General features: G+C 42.0%; 1 protein-coding gene and 1 long non-coding RNA gene across 3 annotated transcripts in view; one reads left to right on the top strand and one right to left on the bottom strand.

Annotated features, from left to right (window-relative positions):
* Positions 1-22,232, bottom strand: part of SLC7A11 (solute carrier family 7 member 11) — a 113,788-nt gene that overhangs the window by 47,400 nt on the left and 44,156 nt on the right. The window contains exons 4-8 of one of the 2 annotated variants that reach the window (XM_055796517.1): positions 21,847-22,037; positions 17,479-18,462; positions 13,329-13,554; positions 10,234-10,360; positions 6,087-6,202 (exon numbers count right to left, since the gene is read on the bottom strand). In XM_055796517.1, the coding sequence (XP_055652492.1) occupies positions 6,087-6,202; positions 10,234-10,360; positions 13,329-13,554; positions 17,479-17,499 (490 nt within the window). In that variant the 5' untranslated portion in view covers positions 17,500-18,462; positions 21,847-22,037. Of the gene's footprint in view, positions 1-6,086; positions 6,203-10,233; positions 10,361-13,328; positions 14,420-17,478; positions 18,463-21,846; positions 22,038-22,232 lie in introns of those variants that run through there. The other variant, XM_005239851.3, reaches the window with a different exon arrangement.
* Positions 14,429-18,784, top strand: LOC129783855 (uncharacterized). Its single transcript, XR_008745895.1, has 2 exons — positions 14,429-14,714; positions 18,606-18,784. It is a non-coding gene; the product is annotated as an uncharacterized LOC129783855 (long non-coding RNA).

Genomic DNA, 22,232 nt, shown 5'->3' on the forward strand with positions numbered 1-22,232 from the left:
TCATTACTCTATTATCTCAATACTAACCTGACACATCTTCACTCCTTTAAGTGTTGAAAGATCCCTTTAGATTGCTGCTGAATATTAACACTGATTGAGGCTCCCCCTCTTTTCCTAGGGCTTGATTACCAGGAAGGTTAACAACTGCCATTTAAGCAAAATATATTTTAAATATTCCTTTGATAATAGTGTTTTGTTATAAAGAAAATGCAGTGCCATGAACAAGCACTGGCTTATTTCAAATTTCCTAGGAAGTTTAGAATATAGTACTTTTCTTTCCCAGGAGATGAAGCCCAGGCAGGGACTAGGCCACAAGAAGATGTCAAGGAAGAGTTCTATGTGTAAGGAAGTGCCTGCAGTTTGGCATCCAGCTTATTCAGAGTTCAAGCTGACTGCAGCAATCCATCTGTTTCCTTACACAGGTTAGAATACGTAACGTGAGCATCCTCCCTGCAGAGAGCCTTCCTCCAGGTCTTCTAATTCATCCGTTTCACCTTCCTGATGGGCATATAAGAATGTCACCGGATGGCACGCTAGTCCGCACACTAACGTCAGCTCACATGGAAACTCATAACCTTCCTTGCTGGCCAGCCAAACACAAATCACAAGCCCCAGCTCTGCTAAGAGTTACACCAGCTTGAAAAAAACGTGCAGGCTGGTATTTTCATGAAGACAGCCCACTTGCTGCGTTAAAGCAAGCAGGCTGTGTTAAAACCTTCTCAATCCCCAACCGTGAGTCCGAGCCAGCCAAATATTTCATCGGAGGCTTTCGAATTAAATAGAGAAAACAAAACAGATGCGAGGCCCTTCATTTAATTGGGAAGCTGAAAGGACGCTATACCTGCAGCCAGCCCAGTGCACATGCCATTAGTTTTGGTGGTCCTCCATAAGAGTAAGTCCCTTGCAGAGCTGGACGACTACACAAATATAGTAGTTCACGTTGCAGGGCTGAGACTCAAGTTCTTAGAATATCTGAGACAAATCTGGTATTTTTTTTTTTATTCCTTTTTATTGGACTTAATAGGCTATAAGAATTTACAGTCTTCTTATAATATTTAGTCTTACCAGTTCTGTATGTGTAACAGACAGCATAGGGATGTGGGGCTTTTACTGCTGTCACATATATATATATATATATATATCACATACTGCTGGTTGTTAGCGGCTGGATAGTGAAAGGCAACCAAGGAGTCATGAAGAAAGCTGCTAAAGAGCAGCAAAAGAATGACAACTGTGCCAGGATTCAAGAAGGAAATTATACCTTGGGACTAGGTCATTATCCAACACCTCTCTTCTATGAATAGGGCCTTATGGAGATACTTTAAGAAACTGATTGCAGGTGCTTTGATACAGGATCACAGCAAAGATCAGAAGGAAGCAGCAACTCCGCCGAAAAAAGGACAGTGAAAGGAAGACTCACATCTAACTTTGCTAACTAAAAGTCAAGCATCTAATGTGGCTGCATCCTCAATGAAGAGATAGTTACCTCCAGAGAATGAATAATAACACCTCTTTCAGATGCCTATCTCAAATGAGATGAGTTGCCTTCAGGAAGTGTCTCTTTCCCTCTTTCTCCAGCAACTCTATGGGGAGCATAGACAATTACCTTAGACTAAACACCTAACTAAAAGCAAGATGAATCCTAACCAAGGGGAGTATGGAAGGAGAACAAAACGGGGTTCATGAACAATCAAACACAATGGTAACGCCGGTCGTGTTGCTTTTCACAGTCTCTTTCCTTCACACAGCCACAGCTATAGATGGATAACGAAATCTAATGGGAGAAGCAGCAGTAAGCATTACATCCTGGCCTACTTTTTGAGAATATATGTACCATTGCCTCAGCGGGAAACAGAGAAAACTGCCCTCCCCTAACTTGTCAGGCTTTTAGGGTCAAGGCATTCACACAAAGCAAAAAATACCCTCAATTTGCAGATCCTAATGCATCAATTAAAACAAAGTCACCAGAGGCACAAAGCACCCATCAGAGCAGCTTTTGCTATCCCAGCAAGCCAAGAGTTGTCTTCATTCAAACTGCTTGTCTGAAAACTGTCAGCGGTACAGTGACACCTGTAACATCTGCCATGATGGAGGGGAAAAGAAAAAAAAAACCTCAACTGACTATAGATACACATACACACCCAATTTTTGGCAATAAAACTCTGGGCTGGAGTGTTTGCCAGCAAGCACCGATAGATCTGCACAGCTGACCTTGGTTTTCAAGCATAACGTTGTCTTTAACAGCCATAGTTTGGGGTATTGGAGCATTTTTTTGGCAGACCTCCCAAAAAGAGGGGAAATTATACACCATTGTACCATAAAACACCCAAAATATGCTTGAATGAGTGCAAAAACTTTAAAAACATGTGCAAGTTGGCAATCTACTTTCAGTCTCACAGTTTTTAATAGCCAAAACCTGTTTATCTGCTTTTTGATATGGAGGCCAAGTGAAAAGATTCTAACAGGCTCAGTTAAGAGTGTGTATCTGTTCAGGTTACATATTGATAGTACAGTTCAATGCCTTTGCACAGCACAGTATATCCCTCCCTGTTACCAATACATTTAAGTTTACCATTAGGAAAAGAATTAAAAGATTCAAATGAAGCGGTATATGAGTATAGGTGGGTTTTGCACTGTCTATCACTAAGCTTTGCAATGCTGATGGGCACGGAGATAGGATGTTTCTTTATTGGAAGAAACAATGAATATGGAGGAGTCTACCAGCTTTCCTTTCCAGACAGACATGAATTTTTAACCCTTTCTCCTAAAAAAAACCATCTTCAGCATCAGAACAAAGGCTCACAGCATCCCTTCTGCTTTGTGCCCTGGGGCTGTTTGAAGGCCTCGTCTCCTGTTTGCATCTTCTTCAGCTGTCCCTCCCTATGCCAAGACACATCCAGGTTCTCTCTCCTTTACCTGACCACTTATTTTCATAAAAATTGTAGTAACTAGATATCTTCGAAATCTCTGTTCTTCTCTCAGGTACAGTTAGACCGAGTTGAGAAAAATTTTATGGCAGACTGACAGATAGACTGAGATATGCATACCCAGTATTTGCCAAGGTTTTTCTCCTTGCAAGGATTCACTTGAGAAATATCAAGTGAATTAAAGTGATTTCTAAGTTTGAAATGAACAGGCAGCCTTCGTTTCAGAGGTTCAGAAAGCTGGGGTATCTGAAGAGAACCTCCACACAAGCACCCTTCTCTCTACTGAGCCATTGAAATGTTTGGACTTGAAAGGCTGTTTTTATTAAAAAAAAAAAAAAAGTTTAAATGAAAGCACCATATTGTGAAACAGAAAATTTCCTTCTGCAGGTGGTTCAAAATTCTTCAAAACAGATGTGATTTTGAGGGGAATTCTGTGCCCAGCAGATGCTTTTTTTCCTATAAGTAATGAACCAAGAGTTAGTTGATTTTTTTCAAAGGTCACCATCTCCAGTAGTTCCATTTTAGCTCTCATGTGATCTCCACGGCACCATCATTCCTTTGTCACCACAGAGGCACTGAGTGGGAATGGTGAGGAGCAGACTGGGCTGTAGCCCCGCTATGAGAAGTACCTCTTTGCAGCTGGGTAGAGGAACAACAGTATTTGCCACTCCCCATCATAATCCTGGTTTCGTGCATCTCACACGACCTTTTAATAATAGGCTTAAATTGCAGAAAGGGAGGTTTAGGTGGGGAAAGAGAGGGAAAAAAGAAAAAAAAAAAAAGTGTCTTGTGACAAGGATAGAAAAATCTGGGCTACACTATTAGATGAGGCTGCAGAAACTCCCTCACCAGAGGTTTCATGACCAGTTTAAACAAACATCTGCCAGAAATTGTTTAGATACGCCGACTGCGTTTGGGGGCAGGGGATTACCTGGACATTCTTCAAAATCTCTTCCTGCCCTTTCTAGTATGATCAGAAATGACAAGGTAAAACTACAGCACAAAGTCTCACCCAAGGACAGAACTTCATGGTGCTTCCCACCGCCCTTTCCCACACACAACACAGGCAGATAGGCGGTGAGCGCTCTGTCATCAGGCACAGGAGGGAGAAGGGACCGGGGTGGGTAAGATGACAAAAGGCACGTCAGTTCCCTTTCTGGTTAACTCAGCATTTTCACTGGAAGCAAACACTACCGTTGGCACCATTCAAGTGAATTATAAGATCTTCAGGGCTCCAATGTGTCTGTTCAGCTCAACACCACCTTAATCTTACCTGTTACTCTGCTTACGCGCACAACACAAAACATTCATAACAATTACCACCACAACAGCTAATTCTTGCCATACAAGAATTACAGACAAACATTCTGGGAACCCTCAGCTTCAGAGTAGCATGTGATCAAAAACTGCTACAAATAAAGCTCCGCTGTGGAGAATACTGCAAAGAATAAAGATAAAGCCTCCGTCTGACATGTCACTGTTTTCCACAGCATTGTCCCGTCCACCACTACAAACTCTCTATGAGAATCCCTTCTTTCAGTGAAATGACAGCTCATGCTACCTGTGCTGTACAGACCCGCTCTCGCCATAGGAGCAGTCTGCTGCAAACTCCGCTCTGCCTTTAGGCTGTAATTATTTCGGCATAACTCCACCCTCCCACTGCAATACTACTTCTTTGTTTAATTACTTTGTGAAGCCCTGGCTTATCACACAGATTTTCAATTAAACTAAAAGCAATAAAAACCTATTTCAAATTGTTCACTTATTGTGCTTGAATCACACGCACTTAACAAAATGCTTTGATGGAGTCCTCACTTAACACTCCTTCTGTCTCAGTGACCTTGGAGTTACTGAACATCTGTTTCACCCTTATCTCACACTGAAATATTTTAGACAGATGTAGCTATAAAAAGTCATTGACCTCAAAATTCAAGCCCTTAATTCAATTATTTCTATGAAACCTATAGTTTGTGCGTAATTAAGTTAGAAAGAAATGTGGTCACATACTGATATTTTTTAACACTCCTGGCAGAGGGGAACTCTTATCAAGAGAGCTCCTACAAAAAGCCACAGTAACCTGAAGACTGGAAATTTCAATGCCAATCAAACTCCCTACCCCAGAGAAAGAAAAAGCCATCTGAACCTATTATTGTGCAAAACCAAAGGGGTCTCCTGCATGCCTTTGATCATCTGCATGTCTTAATTCCTTTTTCCCATCCTTTTGTTCCTCATAGGTGCACTGGACTAAATTGAAAGGAACAATCTGTTACTAATTACTCAGGTTTACTCTGTGCTCTCCTCCCAGCACAGCTGAAGGGGAATGTGTGTGCAAGGAGCATCATCACAGTGACCAGAAAGAACTGGAAACAAACCTCTAGCACTACAGGCACACTGCTCCTGAGTCCCTTCACATCACCATCCCTGCCTCCCAGTTTCACGCAGCCTCCCACAGCAGCCCAGGCATGGGTAGCCTCCCTCCTTCCACCAGCATCTACTGGTTCTCTGTAGCCCTAAATTGTCCCTTTATGCTAATTGCAAAGTTAGCAAGAGTAGGACAAGCTGCTGGTAACAGACATGTGTTTTCACCAAGCTGGACACCCTGCTCCCGGATTTCATCAGCTGGGTTCCTGCTTCCTGAACCACAAGTGCCTCAATAAGTTTTATTGCTGGGGATGACAGAGTGGGACTAGGGATGATCTCATGTTGCCTGTGCTCCACTCAAGAGAACTACATTTCTTCATGGCATCATACTTGGCACTCAATTGCCTCCTAAAATAGAGGTAGAGCAAAGCACTTAAAATCAGGTAATCATTCTTCCATATCTCTGGCACTGGCTCACCACCTCTTAGGGACTGAAATTGCTTCCACAAAAGTAATGAGAGTTCTGCCATTAATTCAAGTGGCAACAGAATCAGCCTTGGCAATAGATTTTCCCTGCCATTAATAAAGTCAGCTATTCTTTTTACTACCGCGTATGTTCACAAACACACGTACTCAGGCAAAAAGTCATGTCGATGCCCTTGGCATTGGATGCACAGTCATTTTGTAATGCTTCACACGAAACAACTACCTGTTCAGTGTGCAGTTACTTTTTTTTTTTTTTTTTTTTCAGTTTACATCATCTTTACCCTTTCCTGAAACCTAAAATTGGATACTTACTGATGCCAACAGCTGTAATAAGTTTAATTGCAAGTTCTGGGATTTCACATTGCATAAAGAAAGGTTCCAAAATGTAACGTCCAAATGCCAACGATATCACTGCTGTGGCAGCAGGGCTAGAGTAAAAACAACAACAAAAGTAAATCACAAAATTAATCTGCAATAGTACATAGATAATATTCTCATGGGATCATGCTGCAACTTTACTATCACAGAACTGTGAACCGTACTTAATTTTAATGCCTGCTTGTAACTATGCTGCCATGTGCCATGATTTCTGAATGTGGTAGGAAACCACAAGCAGTTTAACTTTGCTCAGCATTTCTGAACTTGGCAGCAATGCTTCTTACCAGGATCGCTCTTACAAATTCCATGTTGTGAAGCAGCCGTAAACAGAGAGGATAAGTATCAATAGAAATCTTCATTCACTCGCTTGAAGTGGACATGTCCAGAATTAGAATATAAGCGCAAAACCCTGAGGAAATGTTTTTGAAGACTGAATTTTAGTGGCTGGATATCTCTCACCCCTCAGAGAGAGAAGTAAATGAATTTCAATCAAGCTGAGAATTCTGCTTTACTTAAATAAGTATCCAAAACCTACCCATCTGTTATTAAAACCTGAGACAAAGCAAAAAATGAATGAAAATGGGATTTCCTAAAATGCAAACAGAATTTCTTCCTGTTATTGACTAACAACTTCATAGCACTGCAAGTCAGAGCAAAAATCCTCGAAGTACAGAAAGCACCTACCATGAAACCAAGAAATGTGAAGAAGGGCATGCAGGTGTTGGTTGCATTTGCAAACTTGGAACAGTCATAATATTTGTACAGCCTTTCTCTTTGAGACAAGCTAAAGGTTTGCCAGAAGCCTTAGCACTGACACACATTTACAGCAAACTGCCCTGTGCCTCAGTTCAGACACTGCCTGCATAGTACAGTTCCAGTGGTCTGTTCACGTTTGGTTTAGGAGGACACTTTCACCCTTCCTAGCACAACTGGTGGCATCTGTGCTTCGTCACATGCTCGCTCACAACAAGGACAAAAGGGCATATGACTCTGTCTGAAAGGATTTTTGAGTCAAACAAGAGTCCATGCAAATTTCTTGTGAAAAACTCTACAGCATTCAATAAAATAATGCCTAACCTCACAGAATTTTAATAAAAATGTAGTTGCTAAAAATGCTATGGAACAGCATAAAAATTCCGCAGAGAAGTTATTATTCTCCATCAAATGATAAAAGAATTTTCCACGAGAGAGTTTCACCCTGGAAACAAAACCCACTTTCTTAGCGTTGTGACTCAACCAAAATGTCACACATTGCACTGGGTCCAACTGCAGAACAGTAAAGAACAGAAGCATCTTCCTCAGAAAGTTTCTGTGTGGACAAGTGAGGGCTGCTGCCTGCGCGTCCCCCACGCATGAGGACTGTTCCTTTCACTGGCCAACAGCTGTCTTTGCAACTCTTGCCTTCGCCCAGGGACTGAGCGTCCTCTGCCTTGGATATACAGGCATTTACTGACTTTACCTTGGTGCGATATTTCTAATTTTCATAAGATCATCACCAGGCTTCCAGCTTCTAAATGCTGCAGCCTGCCAAAAGTAGTTTGAAGCGTCCTAGATCAGATGAAAGATCAGATCTTTGGAGCTTTCCCAAAGAGTTTTCTTCAATCCCAGCTCCTTGGATTTTTCCCTCGCATTTTAAGAAAGGCCTTTTTAAAGAGGCGGTCTCTGCTATCCACACCACTGTTTTTAAAAGGAACGGTTTATGTTTTTTGAAGGAATGGGGTATTTTCCTTTTGCCTGCAGACAGGCTGGCAGCCCCCTAAAAGCTGTGTGTTCAGGAGCAGGCAGAAAAGCATGTTAGCAGCTTTCATTGAAGGGCAAGGAGCACAAAAATCCCCTGGGAAAGGAGCAGGTACAGTGGCCCAGCACATGCCACAGGCGAGCCAGGCGCGTGGCAGCACAGTCTCACCCAACCTGTGTCTAGCAACTGCCATAGCTGAGCAGTGCAGTGCATTCACACAGCCGTCTTTATTTGTTTGAGAACAAAAAAGGTGTTTTTGTTTTTTTTCCTCTCTCTATTTTTTTTTTTTTTTTTTTTTTTTTCAGAGGTAGTAATAAACCTGCAACCTGACTTTTGGGGAGAAAAGTCCCTACTTACACCGGATGAGGAGCAGCACAGTGTAAGGCACATCTAAGCAGCACGTGAGGCTGGCACAGTTTCATCAGTATGTGGGCAGAGTTTAAGTGTCTCCTAACTGTAAAATAGTGGCTGAAAAGATATATAAGAGCCAGAAATGTTAATTTTGGTTGCAGCTGCTCCACAAGCCCATGGGTGTGATAATCCTGCAATCATTCAGAGAAAAAAAACCGGCTTCACTGAGAAGCTTATGTGCAACTTCACCTACCAAAAAAACCTCCTAGATACATATTAGGTCTCAGCTTCTTTGATAGCAGCAGCCAATTAGTTTACTGGTGCAGGAGTCCGATATAAAATTCTACACAGAGTTTCGGCAGCACTGCTCTGATCATCGCAAGTTATAACAAGTATGCTTCCCTTGCTGCCTCTCAAATTTGACAATTAAAGAATCCACTGATGTTTCTTCCCGTGCAAGATGATTATTTTCTGGGTGTGGGGCAGATCATGATGACTAAGAGTGTTTTCATGACACCCCTAGGACACTGTCATATGTAAAAAAAAAGAAAAAAAAAAAGAAAAAAAAATTTAGCGAGGAGAGGAACTTACGAAGCCTGGTTTCTTGCGGGTGTCTGTGCCTAGGTCGGTGAGGTCTCCCTGCCTAGCAAGGTGCAGGTTAAGAGGGGGATTTCTAACACTGCTCTGTTCTGTTGATTTTGTGATGTGCAATGATAGAGCTGCGTTTGCAGCACTGCACTTCTCACTGTGAAAACAGAGGTCTAATTTCTCTGTCTGGTCTTCCTTTTTGGTAAAAATTTAATACAGTTAAGACATCTGCTCTTTCATCACATTTGATGGAAATCAAGCAGTTAAAGTTTGCGTATGGGTGGGGAGGATGTAAGGGACCATCTGACCTACACAATTATTTCCTCCGGAAATAATATAAGGATTTATGGATTCATAATGACTCAGCAGTGTCAGTGCTTTTAGACAGTCTATGCTAGAACTTGTCAATATTATGTAAACATAGTTGTGATTTGAAATGAAGCTTGTGCTTTGGTGACTAATTTGCTGATTGCGGAAGAGGGGAAAGGAGTGCTAACTAGCCTGCAGCAGGAATGCAGCATTCCCGAAGTCTTTTTGCATAAGTGAGTTGCCCTGCTGTACATATGAGCAGCTCTCCAGCCTCAGCAATACCCCAAAAAAAAAAAAAAAAAAAAAAAAAAAGAAAGAAATTTGAAAATTTTAAAGGCCATATTTCAGTTTGATACAAAGATCCATTTACACGATTACACGATGAAAATTTATTTGTGATGGATTTGGCATCTTCATACTGTAATTCACCTCTACGATGTCAAGGGCTGCATAAGTGACAGGCTTACACACCAAAACAATACTTTGGGAATTTTAGATATGTATGGACTTCATGTTGCTTTATTTGGCCAGCTAGTGCTTTTCATAGTAATGAAGAATTAAGTTCTCCAGTACCCTACAAAAACAAAAAATAGGGACCTGAGCTGTCATATAAAGAGTATCTGGCGCCCACAAATCTGAAAACTACTGGGCAATAGCTTCCACCAAGAGTTATTCCTCTATCCACAGACAAGAGCAACCACTCCAAAAGCTAGTGCCAAGGCTGAGAAAATGTAAAGGTAACTTTCCCTCTTCCATGATACTATATATAGGTATGGGTATTAGCATCATTAGTGACATGATTGGATACAGTAAGCTTAGCAAAATTAAAGCAAGGAGCTAAACTTGTGCTGCAGGCAGTTTCCTTAGAATCATTTTTTCCCCCATGCATGCATAGATGTCTTCATGAATGTTTCAATGCTGGCGAGCGAAACAGCACTGTTAAATTCTCTGAAGCAACCATACTAAAAGAACACAGTTAATGGATCAAGGTACATTTGCTTAGTTTTGCCCATCATGTAATGGTGATAATTTTTTTATGATCAAAAAGTGTATTGCCATCAGAAAAGGAATGCAGAAAAGCCGTGATCCACTTACCGAATGATGAGTAATTCAACCCAGACTCTCACAAAAGCAGGTAACGGGCCAAAGGCCTCCAGGATATAGGTGTAGTGGCCACCAGATTTCTTAATGCAGGTTCCTAGTTCAGCATAGCAGAGGGCACCTGTGAGAATTCAACCGTGACATCACAGGAGATATCCAGAAACACCTTTCAAAACACTTATAAGCTAAACAATGGAGCTGCCATGGTATCACAACTACTCGATATATTTGAGCCATTTTTTTTCAAGCAATTTTGTTTTAATTCATTCAGCTAGACTTGCAGTTAACCCAACTGTACATACATACAGTCACATTTACGTGTAAAACCACTGAACAAACTATTAGCTATCAGCACATTTCATTATCCGTCCGTATCCTGTGAACAGGGACAACAAAATGCTGTGTCACGCCAGCTACCCCGGCTCCCCAGCCAGCCTGACTGTGCAGTTAGTTACGTGAAAGCCTTCTGACACGTTTGCTTCTTATCAGATGACGATCAGCTCCTTTCAGCCTTAGAGATGCCTGGCTCAGCCACTAAAGAAAAGCCTGAAAACTGTGTTACCTCTCCTTAGCCACGGGCAAAGCAATCACTGGCCAAAATTTGGAAGCAGGAATTGCAGATTAAGAGTTTTCCTCAATAATACTCCCAACACCTTCAATAAAAAATGCGGAGGATGGCTTAGCCCTGGCTTTTCACCACTGGTGCAGTGTGGCTGTGTACTACTAATACAATGAAAGCTCATTTCTGCATTGCCTTAAATACAGACCACTTCATGCTTTCAATGCATGAGGCTTATTTCATGCTTCGGTGCATTTACACTGACTAAAATAAAACCCAAATTGTCATCATGTTGCTACATTAGTTCATGTAGAAGGGCTTCGGAACCCTTTGGAGCAAGCACTGGTGGCATTTCCAGCTCTCACAAAGCTCCCCAAGGCTGCTGCCAGCACAACGCCTGGCCTCTGCCACCACGGAGCAGGCAGCAGCACGCTACAGGGATGAGGACCTGCCAGAAGCCTTCTTCACCCATGCACCATCTGCTACTGATGCTTAATGAGCCATCACCCAGTCACAAAGCCAGGGGATTCTTAGCTCCACAGGTGGGCCCCATCGATAGAGAAGTGTACCACATTCAATAGATGTAGGCAGCCCTTTTAGAAGAGTCTGGGAAGCCAGATGAAAACAGGAATAAAGTTTGTAAATACCACATCACATAAAGTTAAGATCAGCAACATATATGAACTCTTTTCAGCTCTGCTCCCTGCGTGCTTTTATGCTGCAGCACTTTAAAGATGAAAACTACAGTTGTCAAAACCACCTAAACTGTACAAGCCCATTAAAGCTGTACCGCATTACGACAAATTCCATCCTTGTTCATTTGCTTTGTTTGGGGCTTCACAAAAATGTGGCAGCTTTTATCTGCTGTTCTTCAGCTTACCCGAAAATGTACTTCAAGGAATTCTTACAGCCATATTAAAAAAAACCCCAATGATGGGTTTTCTCTTGCCAGCCTCTCCTGTTGAGGTTCAGAATGAAATGAAATTGTGTTTTAATACATGCTAAACACACAGTCTCAGCAAGACCTTAAGTAATCTTTGCATGTGATTTTTACTTTAATTAAGTCACGCAGGGAATTAACACCACCCATGGCATAAAAAAATACAGAAAAAATAACTGTAACAAGTCTATTCAGAGAAAGAGTATCTTTTGCTGGACCAGATTACACAGTTCTTCATGTCCTGAGATCTGGAAAATGACCTAGAAAAGCTGTCTGATAAAAAAGATACTTTTTAAATTTTTTATTTTTTTTTTTTTTTTGTATAGACGTTACTTCACAGCTAGAAAACTACTACTATTAAAGTTAAAGCTAAAAATGCAATGCTTAAGCGAATTCGGTTTTGACTACATCTAGAGACCAGGGTCTTCTGACAGGGTTACAAATTGTATCTGAGGTCTTTCTTTGCAGGGGAATTTTGGTTACAGGCAGGACTTCCTTGTCTGTACAACAGATCATGCTGCACATTGTACCAATGCATTTAACATTTGACCAACACGGGTCCTAACTTGCTTGCACGGTCTGTTGGGCTTGGGTGGGCTCAGCCTGGAAACAGCCCCTGCTCCTTTTAAGCTCAGAGCCAATTCACACAGGGTGTCATTTGCATGTTCCACCTATTAAGCAGACACGTGTTAGCCCGTGTTTGTCCTCTTCACTTCCTGCCAGAAAACAACTTGTTTCTGTTTTAAATAAAGCCAATATTCATGTTAGTTCTTCAGCTTCTTTGAGATTAGTTCATTAAGTAGGTCAATGAACCCTCTGTCCCACAGAGGCCAGGGTGGGGTTTGCCACTCTGAATGGGGGCTTTGTGTACGGAACAAATAAACTGGCATTCTTCAGAAGTTAACACTTCAAAAATACATGAAATTAGTAAAAACTGTAACAATAGGCGGGCCAGCAATAAAACTTGCATTACAGACCTGTTTCCATCACCCTGTGTTTTGCAGCGCAGCCTTTCAAAGCAACATCTTGAACAAGGAACAAAGTAAAGAGCAGTCATACAAGACGGGGGGGGGGGGGGGGGGGGGGGAGGGTGGAGGGGGGGGGTGTTACTGTCATTATTTTGCTCCTGTTCATGCCAATACAGTTTATGTCCGGGGGGAATTGCTCCGCTCAGTCCTTGCTCTAGCCTCTTGGGAACTAAATCAAGCTGCCTAAACATTTTGCTGGTGTTTGAGTGAAGCGCCCCAGACCCGCCAGGGGCCTTACAAGCAAACCATAAACTAACTCTTACAGGCAGAAGAAAAACATTATATGTACAGCACATTGTACGGCATAAACCGGACATTTATTAGGGAGCCATATAAAACAATAATTTATGCTTCCGATCTTTACCGAACAGGCAGCAGGGGGACGGGGGCTGCATACCTCTGCGCCCTCCACACAACCTATCAGACAGCAAAGCCCTTCCATAGCCCCATTGGTCCTGGGCTCCACGCCGTGCCTTGCTATCCAATGGCAAAATCTGACAAATAACAGCAATAATCCACCGGCCACCCCTCTACACCAATTAGAAACTTGTCAGGGACTTACCGAAGAGGGAGAGGATACCACAAGCTGTCCAGACAGTCAAGGACATGCCCACGCTGCCTGTGTTCTTCAGGATGCCTTTGGGAGAGATGAAGATGCCAGCTCCAATGATAGTGCCAATTATGATGGATATCCCCCTCAAAAGTGTCACTTTCTTCTTCAGCACAACTTTTCCCTCCTGGGCTGGCTGCTCGCTGTCCATAGAGGGCAACCTGCCATTAGCTTGCCCCTGCAAGTAGCTCCCATTAGAGACCGTGGTTACAGCAGCTTTCCTAACCATGCTACAGTGCCACCAGCACACCGACAGCAAGCGCAGGCAGAAAAGTTTTCAGCAGAAACTCAAGGGTGGTAGTGGTTTTGTTTTTTTTTCCTCTCTGTGTAGCCAACTACTTAGCCTCCTCCTCTGCCCTCTCTTATCTTTCCAGCTGCTCCTACACACAGGTAGCAAGCTCCTAAAGTGTATTTGAGCCTTTTCTGTGATCTGAGCACTGCTCAGGAACACCTGCGCTTTCACACTGCGAGCTGGTACTGCCCTATCATTGGAAACCAGCTCGGCTTCCGCGTGGACTTGTATTTAAGCTCTTGTCATACCAAGTTACTCCAGCTGAATGATGATGCAAATTCTCCAGGTTTGCATCAGCCATTTGAGAAACCTCTGGCATTACTCAGCATTTCTTTTTTTTTTTTTTTTTTTCCCCTTTCTTTTTTTCTTTTTAAACAGTAGTGGCATGTTGCACAACTGACCTGGGGGTAGTGGGAAGAACAAAGCACTCGCAAGCAAACCCAGCCAATCAAGCTGAGCACATCACCCTCGGTACCCCGAGACACACTCCCAATTTTTTTTTTTTTTAAAGCAACCAAAAGGAGCCAGAAACAAAAGCCTGTCTAAACACAAAGCTCGTCAGAGCGCAAGGGGAAAAGAAATCAAACAGGATACGTCATCCCTGGGTCTAATCCAATTTCTGTCTTGAAAAACTCTTCTTAACGAAAGTTAAGTTTGCAGGGCTTAGCTTGTGTCGCACTTGATCAGCCTCTCTCCCATCTATGTTACTTACCTGGAAATCTCTATAGGGACCTGTCCCTACCTAAAGAATACATACAACCCCCTCGTTACGCCGAGTTGCCTAGCAACACACCCAAACCAGCCTAATGAAAACCTGGGGTTACTTCCACAGTACAGTAATGTTCATACACGCAGTGTGTTTCTAGGATGTCGGTAAGCAACGCCACAACACTTCCTCTTAAGAAATACTACTAACATTTACAGCCACCTCGCATGTGTGATCTGGCAGAGGGCAGACAACACCCCAGAGCACAAGATCTCCAGCGGCTCAGGAATCAGAAAGGGCTTTTTGTGTTATCCTAGAGCTTCACTGACCAGATAAACAGGTAATCAGATGCATAAATACTTTTGTTTCGTGATCTGATCGTTTCAATTCAAACCTGAGAAATTAAACTGTTAAGAAGAGGAGCATTCGAATAAAACAGCAAAAATCAATCGCCTTCAAGCACTTGTAACTTAATCAAGGGACAGCCTGTGCAATATACGCCAAAGGGGAAAAATCCTTCACAGCATAACTATTGCAGCTGCTCGTGGCTTCCGATTAGATCAGTGCAAAGAGAAATTATTACTGCAGTTACTGCTCTTACAGCTACTGCTTAATTAGGACCTAGGATTGAGGGGGGGAAAAAAGATAGCAGTTAAAGCATTTGATCATTTCACAAGCAGGCACTGAGCTCTGAGCACTACTGTGCTTTCAAATTTATGTGAGAAAGAGGAGATCCTGGAGTATCATCAACACATGGCAGTTGTAAAACTTCAGTGTTTTTAAAGCCTCGTGTTTGCAGTTATAACTCACCTGTAATAATTTGCACTGAGATAAAAGAAGGCATAAAAAAATCTTATCTGGTTTAAATGCACACAGGTAAAACTGAAGTGATTGCAGCTTTTGACTACACGCAGGTAGTGCTTGCCTATTTTCTGAACACATCCTACCCCTCCCTCTGCTGATGTGTGTAGCAGCTGATCCCTCACCTCTCCCTACAGTTCATGCTCCTGTTGTCACTGCATCGTGTGCCCAACATCTCGGGGAAGCGAGTGCTCCTCCAGCTCATGCCATAGGTGACTGCACAGACCGCCCGCGGGCAGGACCTCCTCTGGTCACCATACAGTCCAAACCAAACCGATTTTCACAGCATCAGTTACGTGCAAAGCCACGAGTAGGTGGTGTGCTATGCAGAATTGTTTTCCCCTGATGTACATTTCATAGGCTGCCCCCCCCCCCCCCCCAAAAAAAAAAAAAAAAGATTATAAATGAAGTAACCAACTAGATGAATCAGACCAGGAAAAAGCATTAACCACAGAACTGGGTTGGGCTGATGACCTTTATTTTAATTTTCAAAGGCTATTTAATGAAGAAGCACATGACATCTTAAGACATCTAATACTTTAAGGTAATCACTCTTAACTAATGCTTATCCTTTATTTACACATGAAGATGGTTCCAAGATCAAACCAGAAGCCCAGTAAACCTCCCAGACAATCCTGAGGCAGCTCCCAGCAATCTAGCTGTCCGCATCAGCTGTTCAGTAAAAACACTGGACAGTAGAATAGCTTTCAAATTTCATTTGACCACTAGCCAGAAGGACACATGTTTGCCCCTTGGACATAGTTATTAACACTCCCACACAGTGAAAAGGGTGCTTGCTTTTTCTGTGGTATAGGGATAACATGCACGCAAAGCTTAGGACCATGTGAAATTTCTAAGGCGGGAACTAAGGAAAGCTGGATGCAGAAAATTCTTTTCCTAAATACTCACAGCTTGCTAGTGAGCACGCTATTTGTAGCCTTTCCCATGAGTACTGTTGTATACGCTGTTTCTCAATGCTATCCGCTAAGAATAAACAAAAAAATAGGAGCACTTTTTCTCCTTTGAGTTCAAGCTTACCTCCAGTTATCACTTCTACCCATCATAAGGAATACTTGTTTGATGTTAGGGGAATATTTGTTATATTCGGAAATTTCACAAGAATCCTCCATCATCTAAGCCCAGTCCCAAGGAGAGCATGAAGCAGGAAAAGGCGCATCACTGCCTGCTTCCCCCATTACACAGCATACTCACAAAATCTGTTCTGATTACCTGTAGCCCACCAACCACTTTCATTTGAATTATTCATCACAGAGCAAGGACTGCGGTATCACTATGCAACCGCAACACACAATGCTCCCTGTCTTTTCAGAGAGCTCTTCTGAAAGCGCAGGGCTTAACCTGTCCAACACTCAGAACAGCCCTGTTCTTCCATAAAAACCCACCCTGAAGACAGAACAAAAAGGTATAAGGTGCAATTTTCTTTACTCCGATGAAATTATTTGAAGCAATATTTCTAAAAATGATGCTCTGAAAATAAACCCTCAGCCTCTAATAGTAGCTGGCACTGTGCACAGCCTTTTATTATTTCTCTCTGGATGTGCGGTTGGGTTTTTTTCCCCCAATTCATAGATGTTTTCTCCGGAACAAACATTTTAGAGCATAACCGACATTGTCACTGTGAAATGGTTTCCTTTTGCATTTCACCATCAGCCCTGGACTACCTATCCACAGCCTGTCCTCCGACACCTACACCCTGCAAAGGGCTAAAGCACTGGCCGAAGGCATCAGCTCCCCGTGCTGGTTGCCCGCTGCCATGGGTGGGCTCTGGCCACCAGGACTGGCTGCGCTGCTGGGACCTTTCATGGTGTGTGTCTAACACAACCTTCACAACATTTCTGCCTGCTGCACTGCACTACTCCAGCAAATTAAAAACTCGAGCATCACGGGGAATAATGATACTACAGGTATCACGTACATACACACGCACACATATATACACAATAATGATACAGGCTGAACATGCCTGGTACAGGGGCGCCCCTGCTTTTCCGCACTTGTAGAGCTGGGGCCAAATATCTGGACACAGTTGTATCTCCAAAGCAGCTACGGTTTTGACATTTCCCCTGAAGAATGCTATGAACACACACACACAGCATTCCCCTTTATGGGAACACTACAACACACGCACAGCAAAGTCAAGGATAGAAAACTCAAGCCTGGACTTGAGTTTCAACTTCCCAAGCCCACAAAACCTCCTTAATTTCTACGTGTAGCGAGCATACCTTGACAATCCTTCCAGGCATTTGTATATCAGCTTATGGCATCAAACAAATCCAGAGTCAGAAGCCAAGCCTCCAGGCCACACACTGCCACACTGACTGGAGACGTGGGAATAAAAAGGAAGCATATAAAGACTGAAGAGGCGAGGAAAGCCCCAGACTCTTTTGTGTGGGTGGCATGGCATGAAAAATTGTTTAGAAAATTAAGCTGTCGCCTCTGTATAACGCAGAGTTGTTTGTGAGCCTCGGAAAGTAGCCCAGTAGGAAGGCAGCAGTCTGGTGTCAAATGTCAAAGGAGAACAAAATACTTAAATGTATTTATTTCATATAGATAATCTAGCACTGGAAAGTTTTGACTGGGAATTTTCAGCTCCTTTTGTACTGTTAAGAAATAGTTTAGCTAGCGTTGGGGGGCGGGGGGGAATAATCTGTAAGCAATTTAAGAACTAAGGTGTCATTGTGAATTAAATGAGAATAGGATCATTGTGAAGTATAGAAAAATCTCAGTAGATAGGGATACTTTTTTAAGTTATAATGCAAACTGAGAACTCTGACAAGTCTAAAACAATTTGTTGTTGTCTGTACTACAGGTCAAAGCTTTAGTTAAAAACGGAATTACTAAGAATGTTGGGGGAGTGTTATTTTGTAGTCAGAGACTCACAAATTACTTGCTTAATTATTTCGCATTCTGCTTTGTGCCAGATACAAAGAAGATATTTAGAAGAAAAACAAAAAATGAGAAGGAATGAAATACACATCCATCTTAGAGGCTTTAAAAATGAGACAAAATCCTATAAGAAATCCAAAAGCAATTCAAATGTTATTTCTCATATTTTCAGTAAAAACCTTCCAACAAAATGCCTATGCAGTCAACAAACAGAAATCTGGTTCCAAGAAGACCACAGACAATAACAGCAGTTTAGAAGGCAAATACTTCGGAAAGTTTCCTCATCTCCAGTTTGCTGATAGGTGCCAGTCAATTTTCAGCTGAAAAAAAGAAAAAAAAGGGATTTCAGAAATCCCTTCTATTTTTCTCACTATTACAGCTTTATTTCAAAAGGCATGATGATTTCAGCTGAGTGGTTTGACTTTTTTATAATATTTTTGATTATTTTTTTTTTTTTTTTTAGCAGACAAGAATCATTAACGCCTGGTACCAAGCAAGAAAACTCCACATGAGAGAAAGCCAATTCTTACCGAAGCCCTGTGTATCTGAAAACATGATTGTGTTTTATACTGTCTCATTTTTCATATTCAAGATATATGCAGCTATAACCTAAGCAATGCTGTACATAAATATTATTCTTGAGTTTTCTGTGTGTTTCTCATCAGAAGGATGACACAATTTTCAGTCACTGTTATTGTTCCTCAGCTTTTGGATGCAAACACTGAGATACCCCATGGCTTTCAAGAAAACAAGACCTCAGGGTAAATTTCTGTCAAAGCTGCATGTGCCAGATACCTGGCACAATGGCAAGATTGCTGTCTGCTTCAGGGAGTCAGGATTTTACCTGAGCAGTCTCAGGCTAGGCTGGGCATGTGAACAGAATTAATCAGCACTTCTGAAAAAAATCAGTATTTCTAAAAAAAATCAAGATAAAGACAGAATTAGCACCCAGAATCTGTTTTTTTTTCCCTAGCTTATTTCTCCATTTTCCTGATGAATACTCTTCACACTAGATAGAAAGCTTATAATGTGAAGAATCCATACAACAGCTGCCTAGATTATCAAATTTAGGCTTGGCTATTTAATTACTCTTTATTCGTTTTTATTGTAATTTCCATATAACTTATACAGTATCATGTATACAAGAAACAGGACCCTGGGACATTGGCCTTACTCTTCTATTCAGCCAGGTGCTGTACTTTGTGTCAACCATGTTTTACCACCATGAATCAAACCTTTCTTTTTTTTAAAAAGGTTAATGATACTTACCCTAATTCACAGGTGTGACAGATTCAGCCACTGAATTCTGTCACCAAAAATCATCTAACCAAAATTTTGGAAAGGGAAATTTCAAGAACTTAAAGTTTTACTTTACTGACCACTCTATGGGGAAATCTTTCAGATCACTTGTCATATCTGAATTCCAGTTCCTTATTCTCACCCTTAACAGAACATCACCCTTCTTTTCTGTCAGGTTTAGCAAGCTCATTCCCCTCCCGTTGCATACAACTTAGACTAGATGGAGCATACATTCAAAGTTATTTGGTTTTTTCCTGAAGCAGAAAACTATACTCTTACCCAAGAAAAACTGTAACGGGATTTTTAGTTCCCGTTCTTCTTTCAATTACCAGATGAGCAATAGTTGCATCTATGGATTTCTCTTTTGGTTTATTTAATGTAGCTTTTTGTAACTACATTACACTAACGTAGCTTTTGTTAAAGCTACATTTGTGTAATGCAGTTTCGTAGTCTTGGCTGTGGCCTCTTGCAGGTCATGAATGCAATAAGGTCAGGCTCCAGTCAACAAACTGCCAGGTCGTTAGGGCTTCTTTAGCGTCAGCAGCAACAGCCCAACATATGCATTGAAAGAGATGGACAGAAACATCTCAGTTAAAGGTTGAAGCGGTGACAGAGTTTACCACGAGAAGGGATTAAACTGCAGAAAAAGCAGAAAAGCATGTATGTGCAGAAATACTTCACTGGTGATTGGTGGTCAATCATCCAGACTGTCATAATTCAGCATTGAAATGCAGCCTATGGATCCCACAGGGAATCGTTTTATTGGCATCTAAATGTGCATACTATGTCTTCTTGAGGTATGAAAAACTCCATCAGAATAGGCGCTCATTTGGAGCATCGCCAAGGTGCTTCAGCAGTTTGTGCTAGTGCAGCTCCATATATTTATTATTCCCACACTTCAATTGAGAAGAGCATCTTAGTGCTGAGATTGTGCCTCTGTTTTTTCTTTGAAAGTGAAATTCCTCCTTTCCACATTCACAATATATTCTTCAGAGACGCTGTCTATTCAAGTGTAGTAATTTTATCATGTTTTGTGACTTTTAGTAAGAAGAATATGAAGCCAAGGTACAGCAGACACATGCAGTGCGTGGGCACAATGAGGGTATCTCTGTCTTGTCTACTCTAGACTTTAAAATTGTGTGCAGTACAGCTACCACGTCGGAAATCTGCCCTCTTCCCCCTCATGACATTTGCAGGGAGGTACAGGCTATCCAGAGCCTCAGAATTTAAGTCTCTGGGACAATAAGAAAGTAGTGGCATGGATTTCTAAGGACATTTCAAATTCATGCTTCACAGATAAGCTTACAAACAGCCAACAGCTCAACCCCTCTGTGTATAATGCACCAATTCTAGCCTTTTTCCTTCCCTCCCACGTTTAATCTAATCCAAAGATTAAGAGAGAATACCCTTCTACCAAATGCGTCCACTTTTATCATAAACTCTTTTACAACAAAATGGACCCTAACTACAGTGGTTTATTCTTTGTTAGTATCTTGCTTGCACTTCAAGGAGGAGAGTTGAGAGGTCTCTCTAAAAGCACACTTTGAGGACTCCTGCCTTAAAATAAATCGATATAATCAGTATTACTCACACTTTTCCAGAGGGTCCAGGCCCCTCACTGTAGGCAGGGTGGCAGAGAAGTTCACTGGGATGAAAGACTCCCACTCTTCTCTCTAACACATGCTGCTGAAATTAGAGCCAATACATAGAGTAGAAAATGTATACAGCCAGCTGTCTCTGTAGCAAAAACAAATCCTGCCCACTGCATAACCTGTCACACACAGAAGGGACCTTCCCCTTAAGTATACAATCCCGAGTATATAGAGAGAGCTCCACTACAGGGTACCCCATCAGCTTTATGAGTCAAAGAATTGTACCTGAGTAAAAACAGCACATGAAGTTAACTGTGGCCACTTTCCAGTAGCACAATGCCTCCCTGTAAAAGGCACTCCTTCTGCATACAGAAGGCTCGAAGAGGGAGGGCAGAAAGATGCGGCACTGTAAATCATGTGAACGCTTACCGGCGAGGTCAGAGTACCACAGAAGTTTAAGTCAGGGCAAACCTGACCTGCTCCCATATCAATTTCTATTCCAGTTACACAACGCAGGCTTTTACTTATTCTTAATTTAAACAAAAAATTGGAAGAAATGTTTATTTGGACAGCAGTATAGTCTAAGCAGAGAGATCACGCTAATCGTCTGAGTATATCTTTTATTAATAATTAATTAACTTCAATTTATTAAACCCTTTCAGGGAAACTAGGGAAAATATCCCAGTTCAGTTTTCTGAAAACAACATAGATTTAAAGGCACCTCCTCAGACATGACAGTAATGAGGTTGGTACCTGAGGGATATCTTGCCATTTGCTGTTGCTTTATTTCCATTTTTCATCTTTATTTCTCACCTTTTCTCCCACTTAAAGCACACTCTTTAAATTCTGAGTTGAAATAGGAGCTGTTCAGAACTTCCTCTTATTTTTCCATGCCTCTTTCCAGGGGACAAGAAGTGCTCAAATCTCAGTGCATCTCCATGAAAAAGGTAGAATTCACTCTTTGATCTAGGTACACACTGTTATCCCAGATAGCTCAGGCACACCTGCAGCAAGCAAAGCAGTTTAATCCAGAGATTTTTATGGTCCTGCCTGCCCCTTGGCTTATGCCAGCCTTGCACATTGGAGGAGGACTTGACCAGCCAGCTGAGCCAGCCTTGGTGCGTCCACGCCAGTGCACAGCCAGGCAGCAACCCCAGGGAGGACGCAGAAGTTACCAGATTGCCTTTTGGCATTGGTAT

This window comes from Falco peregrinus, chromosome 2 (genome assembly GCF_023634155.1).
Source record: "Falco peregrinus isolate bFalPer1 chromosome 2, bFalPer1.pri, whole genome shotgun sequence".
Classification (NCBI taxonomy): domain Eukaryota; kingdom Metazoa; phylum Chordata; class Aves; order Falconiformes; family Falconidae; genus Falco; species Falco peregrinus.